General features: G+C 41.7%; 3 protein-coding genes across 4 annotated transcripts; all 3 read left to right on the top strand.

Moving 5' to 3' along the window:
- Positions 1-2,187: 2,187 nt before the first annotated feature.
- LOC136444339 (kelch-like protein 24a) lies at positions 2,188-5,656 on the top strand. Its single transcript, XM_066441850.1, has 2 exons — positions 2,188-2,329; positions 2,495-5,656. Exon 2 carries the CDS (start codon positions 2,498-2,500, stop codon positions 4,304-4,306), a length of 1,809 nt encoding a protein of 602 aa, XP_066297947.1. The 5' UTR covers positions 2,188-2,329; positions 2,495-2,497; the 3' UTR covers positions 4,307-5,656.
- A 612-nt stretch (positions 5,657-6,268) lies between these two features.
- LOC136444340 (kelch-like protein 24) lies at positions 6,269-11,358 on the top strand. Its single transcript, XM_066441851.1, has 2 exons — positions 6,269-6,402; positions 9,240-11,358. The coding sequence occupies exon 2, from the start codon at positions 9,243-9,245 to the stop codon at positions 11,004-11,006; it is 1,764 nt and encodes a 587-aa protein (XP_066297948.1). The 5' UTR covers positions 6,269-6,402; positions 9,240-9,242; the 3' UTR covers positions 11,007-11,358.
- Positions 11,359-11,441: 83 nt separating this feature from the next.
- LOC136444338 (kelch-like protein 24a) lies at positions 11,442-15,048 on the top strand. Of its 2 annotated transcripts, none has more exons than XM_066441849.1 (2): positions 11,442-11,821; positions 12,546-15,048. In XM_066441849.1, exon 2 carries the CDS (start codon positions 12,549-12,551, stop codon positions 14,388-14,390), a length of 1,842 nt encoding a protein of 613 aa, XP_066297946.1. In that variant the 5' UTR covers positions 11,442-11,821; positions 12,546-12,548; the 3' UTR covers positions 14,391-15,048. The 2 variants fall into 2 exon arrangements, with proteins under 2 accessions (XP_066297946.1, XP_066297945.1); XM_066441848.1 differs by lacking the exon at positions 11,442-11,821 and adding an exon at positions 12,142-12,301.

Below are 15,048 nucleotides of genomic sequence, written 5' to 3'. Positions count from 1 at the left end.
TATTCAAAGTAACACGGTTTAAGTTAAACTTGGCTGTGATTGAGTCAAAATCGATGTACTTGCTTGGTTATTTATTGATTGATTGGTTGTGTTGTGTTTGCCTTTTGATGCAAGTATGGCCATGTTGATTTGATTATATGGAAAACATTCTCTGGGAACCCCAAAATTGATGCAAGCGTGTGAATAAAAAAGGTACCTTCATTATGATATATATGTGGTCAGGAAGGATGAACAAAACACACAGTATGGTATACCGAAATATCAAGGAGGTTATAACTTCCTTTGAAATATGATTTTTTCATTTGTGTTCTTCGAAACTTTTCTTTGACTATGGAATTGGCTTTGGCATTCTTCTGGGTGAACTCTATGATACTAGTATCGTATCAAAAGATATTTGATCTCAAACTAGACTATCAAAAATGGTAAGAGGTAGCCATACATGGTATTCAACCTGGGCACACTACTCATTTGTCATGTCCATGTAACGTTGGGTAACCTAAATTCGGGATTTTTCCGATAATGGTTGACTGAAATCAATCTAGCAGAACAATAAACCATCCTTTTTTTCTATTATTCTGTCAGTATCATGTACTATCTTTGCACTAATCATATATATGGTAGATTTTGTCTCTAGTCGTGCTGACACCATAATATTTCAACTTGAAACTACCGTCCGCCGCACGCACAATTACGGTGCTGTCGGACAGGGGGGCACATTAATTCGGGAGAGAAGATTCGTCTTGAATATCTTACCGCTAATCACATTTTATACAGCAGCTATTCGTTCCATCCTTGGCTTGAGGAGAGTGCTATGGATATAGACGTGTCCAAGTAAAAAAAATACACGAAAAAACGGCCGTACCGCAAACATCAGGCCTTCGGGAACAACCCGTGTGTTGAGTCGGTAGAACGTCACTCAAAGTTCACCCCCACCGTTATGGAAATTTGTACATTATTCAACGGGGCCTTAGCTGGATGCCGTAGAAATTGTAATACTATTATGTCCATGTGTTTCTGCTTGTGCTAAGAGCATCAGTCCACTATCACACACAACATTAAGACAAAAAAGTGTTCCTCGCCAACGTTTGTCGTCTGCCGAATAGCAGGATTCTGGGTAACGAATATGGCGGCGGGAAAATTCACCGTAGTGCCGTAGCCATTGATTGCAGCAACAAAGAGGCGTTTTGATAATTAATGACACTTAGAGTCCAGCTGTAGGTTAGCAAAAGAGATTCTAATAAGTTGTATTGTAAATAATTGTGTTGAGCAGGAAGCGGATGTGACATTTGTCTTATAAACCAGCGAACAACTATGTAGAATAATGCTCCCACGAAGCCCTCAGACTGTGACAATAAGGGACGGAGAGTTTTTGACGTAGCCAACTTCTAATGCATGCTTATCGAAGCTTTTCAGACAGTGTTCTGAATACGTTAGTCTGCCAAGTTTGCATTTCTAGCGGTATTACTGATGTTGCATCTAGCAAATATCCCTAAATACCCCGTTTTCGAAAAATCCCGACTTTAAGTACCCCACGAATTTATGTTACCCAACGTTATAACATTGATTGATAAACTGACAAAAAGTAAAAACGTTATTCTCTTAACTCTATGAAATTGCTATGAATAACATTTCATCTAAAACTTGTGTGCATATGATGATAGCAAGTGTCCCCACTTTGTATCCTAACCACATGTACATTACCCACTTGCCATTTCCAAGTATGACATCGATAAACTGACGAAAGTGATATTTTCCTGATTACAAGTTATGAGGTCGAAGTTCAAACCCACAATGCATTGCCCGCGACTGTCTTTGTGACCTGTGACATTTTCTGGTAGTGCAGGAGTGCAGTAACCACATTTCTCATTTCTATGTCTATTTTCCGGACTTCCATCCAAAGAAGACTCAAGAGGTAGGCATATCTGTAGGATGAGACATGTTAAAATGATGGACTATGCTCACATCGAGGGGTTGTGACTAACGAGCGGTCAATTTGGGAATCCATGTGGGTGAGGGAGGGGGGATGAAGGAGGAGGGGGGGGGGGCACAATTTCTTACTCTCCAAGCAGAGGTTCAGCTGGGTTTTTTTACGTGTTTTTAGGCGTTTTTGTTGGGGTTTTTATTTTCTTTTTTTGTTGCTGTTGTCACCGACCCACAAAATAGTGTAGGTTGGCAACATAAAACTAAAAGGAAACGAAGCAAAGTAGAAAGCCCGACAAAAACGCCTAAAACACGTCAAAAACCAGCTGGACCCACTACTCTGCTTGAAGAGTAACATATACAAATTTCTAACTCACGGAAGGGTTTCTGAGCGGGGCATGAAAAATAGGTACTGTATATGTTTTGCCTTGTATCACCTTACACTGGGTGTCAAAAGCACCCAGGCTAGCTTCGTCCATGTATTGGCAATTATAATGAGACTGTCATAAGGTATTCTGAATTATGAGACCCTTGCAACTTTTTCAGTCCCAAACGTTTTCTTTTTCTTCGTTAGACAATGGACGACAATCATTCTGAAGACAACAGTGAGACAGCGGACAACAGTCTGGAGTGTGATGACTCTGGCTGGTATCCAGCCCAGTTATTGCAGCGGTTACAGGAGTTCAGGACCGAGGGTCACCTGTTTGATGTAACTCTGTTTACTGAAGAGAAGGAGATCCCCTGTCACAGACTGGTTCTGTCCGCCTGCTCCGACTACTTCCACGCCATGTTCCGTGGAGGCCACAGTGAGAGTAAGAAGGACAAGATAGAGATAGGAGGAGTGAGTGCAGAGGCACTACAACTGCTGGTGGACTATGCCTACACAGCCAGAGTCACCATCAATAGCAATAATATTCAGCCACTGTATGAAGCAGCCAACATGTTTCAGGTTAAGCTTGTTGAAGAGTTATGTGAAGATTTTCTGACAGACAATTTGAGCCCTGAGTCATGTTTGGGAACTTGGGCATTGGCAGACAAGGTGTTACGTAAACGTTTGTCTGACAGGGCAAAGCTCTATGCTCTAAAACAATTTGAAGAAGTGTGTTTAACAGAAGAGTTCCTTGAGCTACCTGTGGACTTTCTGAAGACATACATCGCAGATGATGGCCTTCGTGCTAAGAAAGAAGAAAGAGTGTTGGAGATGATCATGCTTTGGGTAAGACATGATCTGAAGGAACGTCAAAGTCACCTCAAGGATCTGCTGGAATGTGTTTGTTTCTCACATGTGGACCAAGACTATCTCAAGGACATCATGGAGACAGACAAGGTGTTGGCAGGAGTTTCAGGAATAAAGGAACTTATCAAGGACCAATCCAGACATACTGGACCTCGTCATATTCAGCAGGAGGAAGTTCTGGTCATTGGTGGTAACACAATATCAGAAGAACGAAGGGATGACCACATTGATTCGTGTTCTATATACACACTTGACCTCAACTGTGATTGTGTTGACCTGTACCCCTTGCCAGAATCTCTTGTGACAAGCTGTTCATATGCAGCATGTGTTGTTAATAATGATGTAGTTGTAACAGGTGGTGTTAGTAACGAATCTAAAGCATGGGCATGGCAGTACAAACCATCTCTGAATTCTTGGACTCAACTGGGATCCCTCAAGAAGGACAGATTTTCTCACGGGATGACAGTTTTGCATGGAAAGGTGTATGTAGTTGGTGGTATCACCTTACCCAGCTACATACCACTACCTGATGTTGAGGTGTACAGTGAAATGACAGACAGTTGGAAGCAGGTAGCACCCTTGCAAGAGGGAGTCAGGGATTTTGGCATAGCTAGCTGTTGTGAAAAAGTCTTCGTATTTGGTGGGAAAACGGGAAAGTGTACCCTTTGGCCATTTGACAACAGTCACAACACTGATGCTGTTCAATGTTATGACCCTGCCCAAAATGTGTGGACTTTCGCTGCACCATTGCCAAATCCAGTGGATAATATCATAGCATGTACAGTTAACTCTAAGATATATCTGGTTGGTGGAGAGTTAGCCCATGTCCTGTGCTACGATCCTCAGAAAGACTGCTATGAGAAAATGACTGATCGACTAGTCCCATGGTGTGACTGTGGTGCCACTGTGTGTGGCTCTGAGATCTACATCACTGGTGGCTGTGATAGAAGGCCTTCACTCATTGAACCTGATGATATTGATGACGAGGTTCCACTTGCTACAGTCCAGTGTTACAATGTGACCAGTGATACCATGATTATGATGAAAGAATTACCAGTTCCAATATGGGATCACATCAGTGATAAATACCAAAATCACAAGCTGGTAAATAGGGTTTTGCCAGATGTCACTGACATGTTACAGTGGTAGATTTGAAGTAAAATTGCAGACTAGGTTGTTGAGGGTAGCATGTACTAGTACCATTTTGAGAGTGTATTCAGCCCTAAATTGAAAAAAATGTCCTTGTCACAGTTAGTCGACAGGTCTAATGATTTCTTCCTACATTCAAGTTGTTTATTAACCTTGGATGTTAAAAGATTCAATATCTTTCTACCAACAAACCATACGTGAGCATTGCTGACCAAATGATTAAGGCTGTGTCTACAGTGAGAATGTGATAGAATTTAGAACATTGTGTACTAGTAAGTTTTTTTGTCTTCAGAACTCGATTAAATTCCTTAACCAGTGGACCTTCTGGAGACATGCATCTCGGGTAATGGCCTTCATGTGAGTTTTGGAGCTGGAGGGGATCACGCTTTGGATAAGACATGATCTGAAGGAATGTCAGGGTCACCTCAAGGAGCTGCTAGAGTGTGTTCATTTCTCACATGTGGACCAAGAGTATTTCAAGGACCTCCTTGCTGGGTACATTTCCTAAGATATACTAGTATGCCTGGTAAAAGAAAGGTGAAGTGGCTCAATGAAAAGTGTGTTCTGAATGGAAGGAAGAAATAGTTTTTAGTATAGTAAACTTTACATCTACCAATGTTTTAGTGAAAAGGCTTTGTTGATGTTCTGATAAGCTGACTGGTCATAGGGCCAGTACAGAAATAGCTTATGTTAAACTAAAAGGGAGAAAAATCTAAGACTAACATTTGATTACACTTTGGGTTTACTATGCATACATGTATATCATCAAGAGAAGTATGCAAAAATCAATGAAGATGAAAAGGAATACAAACATGCATTCCAGTCAGTATGGACTATATTTTCCAGTTAATGTGACATATATAGCTTTCAATCAGGCAAGGCTCATAATGAACTGTGATAATGCACAGTGGATTGTAGCAAGTATCCATTTTATGCATTAGTTCTTTGAAATGATAAACAAACAAGCCAAATAGCTCCTGAAGGATGACGCTTATCTACTCAGAACCAGTGTAAGTCACAGAATGTACAAGGGAAATGCTTATGTTGAGTCTTGGCAAACAGTTCCTGATATCTTGAAATCTTGTGTTTTATAATAGCATCACCCAATCCATCTTACTTGAGTCAAGGAGGGTTGAATACGTGTGTATTTAACGTCCTTGCTTGAGTACACCAAATGGCATTTGACCTTATGTTCATTATTGTTAACTTGCCTGACATGGGACTGGTAAATGTACAGAACTTCTAACTTCTGTTGTTTAAAGGAGAGACACCTCAGAAGTGTAAATAAGGCTTATGTTTGAAAACACTTCATTAATGAAAAAAGTCAATAAAACTGAAAATGAACACAAACATGCATTCCAGTCTATATGTTTTACTGTTCCTGTGCCATACATATAGGTCCGATTTACACCCAAGTGTTCGGAGTCGACTCGGGGCTGTGTGTTAGGAGCTTTGGGCTGCTAAAGTAGAGTTTTCCTACTAGAAAACACTACTTGAGTGTCTTAGGGTACTCCATCCACAGTCCTGAGTTGACTCTAAATCGACTAAAAGCGAGTGTAAATCAGGCTATTGTGTTCAAGTGATAAGGCTCAAATTGAACTGGACCGTGATGAGTCTTCACTAATCGATTGATTGCGTCATTCGTTTACGGCAAGTATTCAGTTTTCTGTAGATGAACAAACTACAACATGTAATTAGTTCCTAGTGGTTGTAATTATAATTACTTACAGCATAACTTGCCTAAGTCATATACCATCAACAAGTTGCTGTTTGATGTTACCTTTCCCTACATTGCATTGCAAAAAACAACGTTAATCTGACAATAGAATACTTAAAACTTATAACATCTGTCATCATTTGGTAATCAAATTGGGTGCGCTATACCCAGCGCTTATCTCCAAGTGTAACATCGATAAACCTGCATAAAGTGATATTATTCGATTAAGAAAATATGAGGTCGTAGGTCAAACCTACAATGTCTCAACCTTTGACCTTTGTGGCGGTGACTATAGTAACGGCCTAACGTCAGGACCACATTTTCTAGTCTCTTTGTAACGTTATATCTATTTTCCGTGATACTTCCATCTCCAGTAGAGGTAAGTTCATGTATATGTCTAATGCTACATGGTCAATTCTTAACTGTGCTTACATTCTTACATATTTGAGAGAATGCGACTAAACGAGTGATGACGTTGGGAAATGAAAATGCACGTGGGGAGGGGGGCGCAGTAACAGCGTTTAGGTAGTGAGTCTGAGTAGTACAGGGAAACGAGTACGGCTTGTATACAAGACAGCCGGTAAAAAAAGCCCTGCAACATAGCCTCCAAGCAGGCCCAATGGATTGCAAAGACCGTATCCAACTGGAAGAAGGAGCCTGTGTAGCAATCCACGGTTGCAAAACATACTCCTTCTGCCAGTTTGATACATCTTCGCAACCTATAGATCTGCTTGGAGATGGACCCTTGGAGATTACTGCAACCGTCGCCACGGGCAGGAAACGGGCTAGTGTTTCCGGTACTGAAAGATGGATTTGATAAACATTGACGTGGTGGCTCTTATAGGGGTAACGAATAGGAATATTGTCTCACAGTGCCAAAACCAAATTTATGTTGTATGTTCCCAACTCAACCACGACCAACTCCTCTCCCCAGAAACTGAGCCTGGTACCAGTCGGGACCGGCCAGTCACGTTTTGAAGGTGGTCACTTTTTGGTGGTCCCTTATAATGCTTTCCATTTGTACACAAGCATGTCATTTAAGAATATATGATGCTAGAAATCCCCCTTCTGCTGACCTTTTTGAACTTTGACCCAGTCTAGTCCAAGCTTTACAAACTGATAGACCTAGATGTACGCAAGGAGGTTAAAATAAGACTTAAACCTCCTTGATGTACGGAACAAAGTGGAAACAACCTCAAATGCGCTTGGTTTGAGTTGATGACATTAACATAAGACCAGGGGTGCTAATAACCCACAACTCGCCCGTCATTGGCTAATTGTCGGTGACGGTCAGTGACCTGCAAGCAGCCATATGATTGGACCTCACTAGAAAATTACTGCCCAACGTTTAGTGTACATTGGGGGGGGGGGGGCTTTTTCTAAGGCATTGGCTGACAGTTTCGAATTGTAACAGTGGAGATCAACCTCCACTGACCGGTCTAACCAGTCTGGACCTTTTAGCCTAGTGGTTATTGCGTTGGATTCCCAAGCTGAGAATTTTCGGGATAGGCGCGGGTCCAAATCCCGGGAGCGGCATACTCGCCCCTTTGGGTTTTAACAGTGGTTCCCATACCAGCCCTGTGAGTAACAGCAAAGAGTGCCACACAGGGATGTTGCAGGCCTCGAAATTAACTTTTTTCCCTATTGTCCCTGAATCGTCCCGAAAGTGGATTTCAACTGTCCCGAAAGTGTCCCGAAGTGTCCCAACCAGGGCCAAAGATGTGAACTTAGTGGGGGTTCTGGATTAAGTTCCAGAGGTTCATGTTCAGTTTAGAACCTATACTCAAGTCTGAACCTGAACTCAAGCCATGGCATATGTGTGTTAGAAATATTTATTTTTTTTCAGTTGCATACAAAATTGCATGTTGGCAAACATTTTGCATGCAAAATATAATACATGCAAAATTATATACAGTCAGAAGTAAACAAAAAAGCCCTCAAACAGTGAAGAATTCCAACATACAATATACAAGTTTTTAAGAAATCAATACCTTTTTCTAATTTAGTAAAATTTCTAATATGGCAAAAATAACAAAGAAGTACTTAATTTCGCCCCAAGAAAGAATAAAGCACGATGCTGGATTTAATCTATCATATTATCGGACAATATCGGCCCTCTATCGACATTTGAAACTGCAGTTTCACAAATTCTCGTTAGAGGGCGTTGTGTCGTTCTCGCGTGTTATTGCGAGATTTAGCGAGAGTTCGCTAAAAATTTCAAGATGGCCGGTGTTTATTTCTATTCTTCGCCAAATGGCCGAAATCGCGGGAGTTTTTATTGCTTTTTTGGTGTTTTTAGGCACAACTTAACAGGTTGACTACGGATGGAACTATTTCATTAACATTTCCCAATGGAAATGGGAACATCTTTACCGCAAAATCTTCCGCTAAATCGAGTTCCTCCATGACGGGGACTGACTCAGAAATTATTTTCTGATTGTCCCGAAATAGTCCCGAAACGTAAGTTGAATTGTCCCGAACCCAAATTCTACTGTCCTCGGGACACGGGACATGGTTAATTTCGAGGCCTGAATGTTGTACTCAGAGACTCGGGACGAGTCTTGAAAGAAAAGGGGGAGGAGTGTAACAGTGCGGAGCAAACTCCACTAACGTTAACTGATCATGATCGGTCTAACCGGCCCGAGCCTTTTAGCCTAGTGGCTATAGCCTCCGTTGCAGTCCTTTTCCCCGCAGCGTTTTTTTTTTTTCAATTTTTTTTTGGGGGGGGGGGGGCGCCACGTATCTGCTTGGGATCCCGTATCCGCCGTGCCTCTGTGTCCGCTATAGACCCTGTGTCCGCTGCTGGACACAGGGTCTATAGCGGACACAGAGGCACGGCGGATACGGGATCCCAAGCAGATACGTGGCGCCCCCCCCCCCCCCCCAAATAAAATTGAAAAAAAAAAACACGCTGCGGGGAAAAGGACTGCAACGGAGGCTAAGTGGCTAGCGCGTTTGATTCCCAAGCCGTGCGGTTCGTGATAGGCGCGGGTTCAAATCTCGGGAGCGGCGTACTCGCCTCCTTGGGTTTTTACAGAATGATCAAGTTGGAAATCCAAGTGAGGGAGAGGGCACAGTACTAAACACTAGCTCAGGGTAGGGTTTCAACTCTGAGCAGGGCATTAAAAAATATATGTTAATCCCCTTTGAATATTATTTTGATTTTGTCACTTTGCAACTTTTTTCAGTTCCAAATGTTTTATTTTTCTTTCTTAGACAATGGAGGACGATAGTTCCAGCGAAGACAGTCAGACCAAGGAAGTGAGTGATACAGTGTACAAAGGTATTAGCTATGACGATGGTGACGGGTATCCAGACTTCTTCTTTGAAAGGCTACGGGAGCTCAGGTCGGAGGGTCACCTGTTGGACGTGACTCTGTGTGCTGAAGAAAAGGAGATCCCCTGTCACAGATTGGTCCTGTCGGTTTTTGCTAAGTACTTCCAGGCTATGTTTAGTGGTGCACACAGAGAGAGCAAGAAGGACAAGATAGAGATAGGAGGAGTGAGTGCAGAGGCACTACAACAGCTGGTGGACTATGCCTACACATCCAATGTCACCATAACGACTGATAATGTCCAGTCATTGTATGAAGCAGCCAACATGCTGCAGTTTGAGGCTGTCGAAGGTATTTGTGAAGGTTTTCTGACTCGCCGCTTGAGTTGTGACACATGCTTGGCAACTTGGGTATTGGCAGACAAAGTATCAAACACACGTTTGTCTGGGAAGGCAAGAAGCTTTGCTTTGAAATCTTTTGAAGATGTATGCCAAACTGAGGAGTTCCTTGAGCTACCTGTTGACTTTCTGAAGACTTACATCTCAGATGATGGCCTTCGTGCTAAGAAAGAAGAACGAGTGTTGGAGGTCATCATGCTTTGGACAAGACATAATCTTAAGGAACGTCAGAATGACCTCAAAGTTCTGCTGGAGTGTGTTCGATTCTCACATGTGGACCCAGACTATCTCAAAGACATTATGGAGACAGACAAGGTGTTGGCAAAAGTTCCTGGGATTGAGGAACTGATCAAGGACAAATTCAGACATGCAAAATCTCATCACAGTAATCAAGAGGAAATTCTGGTTCTAGGTGGTTTCACACTGTCAGGAAAAAAGGTTAAAGTTAAACCCAACTGTAATATGTACAGACTTGACCCCCACTGTGATTGTATTGATAGCATTCCATTGCCAAGACGTCTTCAAGATAGTTATGGAATTGCAGCATGTGTTGTTGATAATGATGTGATTGTAACAGGGGGGTGCAGGTCTGAATTTGAAGCATGGATGTACAAACCATATCTGAATTCTTGGACTGAGCTGGGGTCCCTCAATACAGGAAGATATGATCATGGGATGGCTGTTGTGCAGGGACAGGTGTATGTCGTTGGTGGTGACCCCTGTTATCAAGAGGGTAGAAGTCTTCCTGACGTTGAGGTGTTCAGCAAAAGAACCAACAGTTGGAATGAGGTAGCACCACTGCCACAGGGAGCCTGTGAGTTTGGTATAACTACCTGTGGTGAAAAAATCTATGTGTTTGGTGGTACGGTTGGACACAATGAAGACACTGCCGATGTTCAGTGCTATGACCCAACTCAGAATGTGTGGGCTTCTGCAAAACCATTACCAAAGTCAATGATAGAGATTAGAGCTTGCACAGTTAACTCTAAGATCTATTTGGTTGGTGGTAATCTGCCCCATGTGCTGTGCTACGATCCTCAGGAAGACTGCTATGAGGAAATGGCTGCTCCACTGATTCCATGGGGAAAAAGTAGTGCGACTGTTTGTGGGTCTGAGATCTACATTACTGGTGGCTATAAAATAGACCCTTCACGTCCTGAGTTTTTAAGGAAGGTTCCCATTGCTACAGTTCAATGTTACAATGTGAGCAGTGATACCATGATGATGGTAAACGATTTGCCACTTACACTAAGGGCACACAACAGTGTAACAATAACAAAACCATACATTCGTTGTCTTGCATCGTGTTAAATGTTAAGAATTTGATTTTGTTCCACTGATGAGTATATCAAACTATCAGAATGTACAAAGGAAGTGCTTATGTTGAGTCTTAGAAAATAGTATATCTTGAAATCTTAGGTGTCTAATGATAGCATTACCCAATTCATCTAACTAGAATACGTACACCAAATGACATTGGACAAAATGTTGCATTTGCATTGTTGCATTGCATTGCACTGTGCGAACTGGGGCTTATCTGGCTGACTGGACCTTCTCTGGCTAGCATATACGATTTTCGGTGCACCGTGTAGATCTGCTTGGAGATTATGTTATCATGTGGATATAAATCTCATTTGTAAATAAAGGTTGGACTCAAATTGAACTTGAGTGTTATATAAATGAGTCTTGATTGATCAATTGATTGTGTCATTCTTTTGCGGCAAGTATTCTGTAATACTGTAGATCAACAAACTACAACATGTAATAAGTTTCTAGTGGTTATAATTACTTGCCTAAGTCATATACCATCAACAATTTGTTGATTCATGTTATCCTCCTCTACCTTGCATTGTAAGAAATAATATTTATCTGACGATAGAATACTGAAAACTTATAACACATGTTATCATTTGGTAATCAAACTGGGTGCACTACCCAGTGGTAATCTCCAAGTGCAATATCGATAAGCTAACATAAAGTGATATTATTCCGGACACAAAACTTGAGTTCGTAGGTCAAACCTACAATGTCTTAACCTTTGACCTTTGTGGTGGTAAACTAACGTTCGGACCACATTTTCTCGTAATATATGTCTAATTTCGGGGGTATTTCCATCCCCAGAAGAGGTAAGTATATGTCTAATGCTCCATGGCTAATCAGTGACCCGTGTTAAGAGAATGTGACTAAACGTAAACGCATTAAGAGAATGTGACTAAACGTAAACGAGTGATAACGTTAAAATGCGAGTGGGGAGGGGGGCGCAGAAACATCGGTTTAACAAAATTATATTACAGAGTTTGAATAGCACAGGGAAACGAGCTAGTTTTTCCGTTGCTGATAGTTGGACTTGATAAAAATTTATATCGTGGCTTTTTTGGGGGTAACGAATAGGAATTGTCTCTGCCATAACCGATGCTGTAATAAAGATTTAGGTATATTTAACCTCCTTGGTGTATATCGTTCCCCTGACCCAACCCCTCTCCCCAAAAATGCCTGGCACTAGTCGGGACCGGCTAGTCTACAGTCAAACTACGTACTTAAAAAGCCTGTAGGGCATTGAAACATTAGAAGACACAATGGAGGAAACTTCGCAGAACATGATCAAGGTGATAAGTTTTGACTTTGGGATAGGGTTTAAATAGGGTAAAGGGACATCCTGTCAATACTAGTACTCTTGTTTCTTTCACTGTAACTTTATGTTCACTATTTTCAAGATCACCCCTGTACCGTGAACTCGTCACTGTAAAAAAACTGTCATAGGGACGGGGTCATTGATTTTGATGTCTGTGCTACTGTGGCAATTTCCCAATTACTATTGTTTGATGTCAACAATTTCCTTCTCTCTTTCAGACAATGGACAACAATCAGCCAGTTGACGACAGTCAGACAACGGAAGTCAGTGGGACAGTGGATGACAGTCAGACCACTGAAGTCAGTGAGGCAGTGGATGACAATGAGACAGTACTAGTGGAGGACAATGAGGCAGTGGACAACAGTTATGAGTGTGATGACACTGATGAATATCCAGCCTGGTTCCTTGAGCGGTTACAGGAGTTCAGGACCGACGGTCACCTGGTGGACGTGACTCTGTGTGCTGAAGGGAAGGAGATCCCCTGTCACAGACTGGTTCTGTCCGCCTTTGCTGAATACTTCCATGCCATGTTTAGTGGTGCACACAGCGAGAGTAAGAAGAACAAGATAGAGATAGGAGGAGTGAGTGCAGAGGCACTAGAGCAGCTAGTGGACATCGCTTACACTTCAAGATTTACCATCACCATTGATAATGTCCAGCCACTGTATGAGGCAGCTAACATGCTCCAGGTTGAGCATGTTGAAGACAGATGTGAACAGTTTCTGACAGACCGCTTGAGGCCGGACACATGTTTGGGAACCTGGGTATTGGCAGACAAAGTATCAAATACAAATTTGTCTGCGATAGCAAAAAGTTTTGCCTTGAAATTTTTTGAACAAGTGTGTGTGACTGACGATTTCTTGAATCTACCTGTGGACTTTCTGAAGACGTACATCTCAGACAATGACCTTCATGCTAAGAAGGAGGAAAAAGTGTTGGAGTTGATCATGATATGGGCAAGACATGATCTTCAGGAAAGACAAACACATCTCAAGGATCTGCTGGAGTGTGTTCGTATCTCACAAGTGGACCAAGACCATCTCAAGAATATCATGGAGACAGATAAGGTGTTGGCAGGAGTTTCTGGAATCAAGGAACTGATAAAGGATCAGTCTGTACAGGCAAGATCTTGTAACGTTTTTCAAGGAGAAATTCTGCTTCTTGGTGGTGTCACAGAAGGAAAAGACAGGCAGGATTCGGAACCAAACTGTTGTATGTACAGACTTGACGTCCAATGCTGCTGTGTAGACAACACTTCACTACCACAGTCCCTCCACAACAGTGCAGGAACAGCTGCATGTGTTGTTAACGATGATGTGATTGTGACAGGGGGGAGGAAGTCTCTGTCTCAAGCATGGAGGTACAGGTCATCTCTTAACTCTTGGACAAAGCTGGGATCCCTGAGGACGGAAAGATATGATCATGGGATGGCAGTACTGCAGGGAAAGGTGTATGTTGTTGGTGGTGTCAAGGATGAGATCCGATTCAGTGATCCGAACTTTCCGTTTTTGACACATCTCCATGAGCTTTTCAGAAGGGAGACAGAGGTGTACAATGAGGTGACAGACAGTTGGGAGTTGGTGGCACCACTGCAACAGAAAGTCTGTGAATTTGGCATAACCACCTGTTGTGAAAACATCTATGTGTTTGGTGGTAGAGCTGGTCGTAGTGAAAGAACTGCTGCTGTTCAATGTTACAACCCTACTCTGAATGTGTGGAATTTTGCAACACCAATGCTACACTTAACAAGAGACGTAATAGCTTGCACAATCAACTCTAAGGTCTATTTGGTTGGTGGCAATTTGGACCATGTCCTGTGCTATGATCCTCAGGAAGACTTCTACGAGGAAATGGCCAAACCAGTGCTTCCATGGGAACTAAGTGGTGCCACAGTGTGTGGGTCTGAGATTTTCATTACTGGTGGCAATTGTGATGAGGATTATGGCGAGCCTTGTTCATGTAAGGCTCAGTGTTACAATGTGAACAGTAATACAGTGATCAGGGTTCTAGATTTACCCATTCCATTGTCGAGACACATCAGTGTAACTATACCAAAACTATAAGCTGGGAAATTCGCCTGAAAGATTTCCTTGTCACATATGATAGTCCATACCTTGTGGTAAATTTATCTTCATTGTATATAGCAAGTATGTAAGACTCAATGTCTTTGTGCTAATAAACTATATGCTACTATTGCTGATAGAAGATACATTTGTACAAGGGAACCGTCTGCATTGAGAACAGAAGTTGAGAACACGATTCAATTTCTTATCCAGTCAACCTCACTCGCTGAATGTATTTCATAACATTTGCTTAAGAGGTATGCCATGTAGTTGTACTTTTTGTTGTGCTGGAAGATTTATTTTGTGATATTTTAGAATTGATATTTTGTACACTACTTAAGTTGGGGTTCATGGTGTTTGGGCAATGAATATACCATCACTAGATACTGGTATTACATATAATGCTAGCCCTTATTGTATTGCATTAGTATTTAGGATGTTAAGTTTTATTCTATACTTCTATTTTGTATTATGTTTAAGAATTCTTGCCATACTTTGTACCATGTACAATTATCGTGCTGTTGATTTCACACATCTGTAATTGTGTAAAGCATATATTAGACTTTTCTAACTGATCAAGATTTGTAATGAGTTAGAAATTAAGCAACTTACATGTAAAACTTACGTCATAAAAAGTTATTTGATATTTGAAAGTCAA

The sequence above is a fragment of the Branchiostoma lanceolatum genome, chromosome 11 (genome assembly GCF_035083965.1).
Source record: "Branchiostoma lanceolatum isolate klBraLanc5 chromosome 11, klBraLanc5.hap2, whole genome shotgun sequence".
NCBI lineage: Eukaryota > Metazoa > Chordata > Leptocardii > Amphioxiformes > Branchiostomatidae > Branchiostoma > Branchiostoma lanceolatum.
This window is presented reverse-complemented; position numbering and strand designations above follow the sequence as displayed.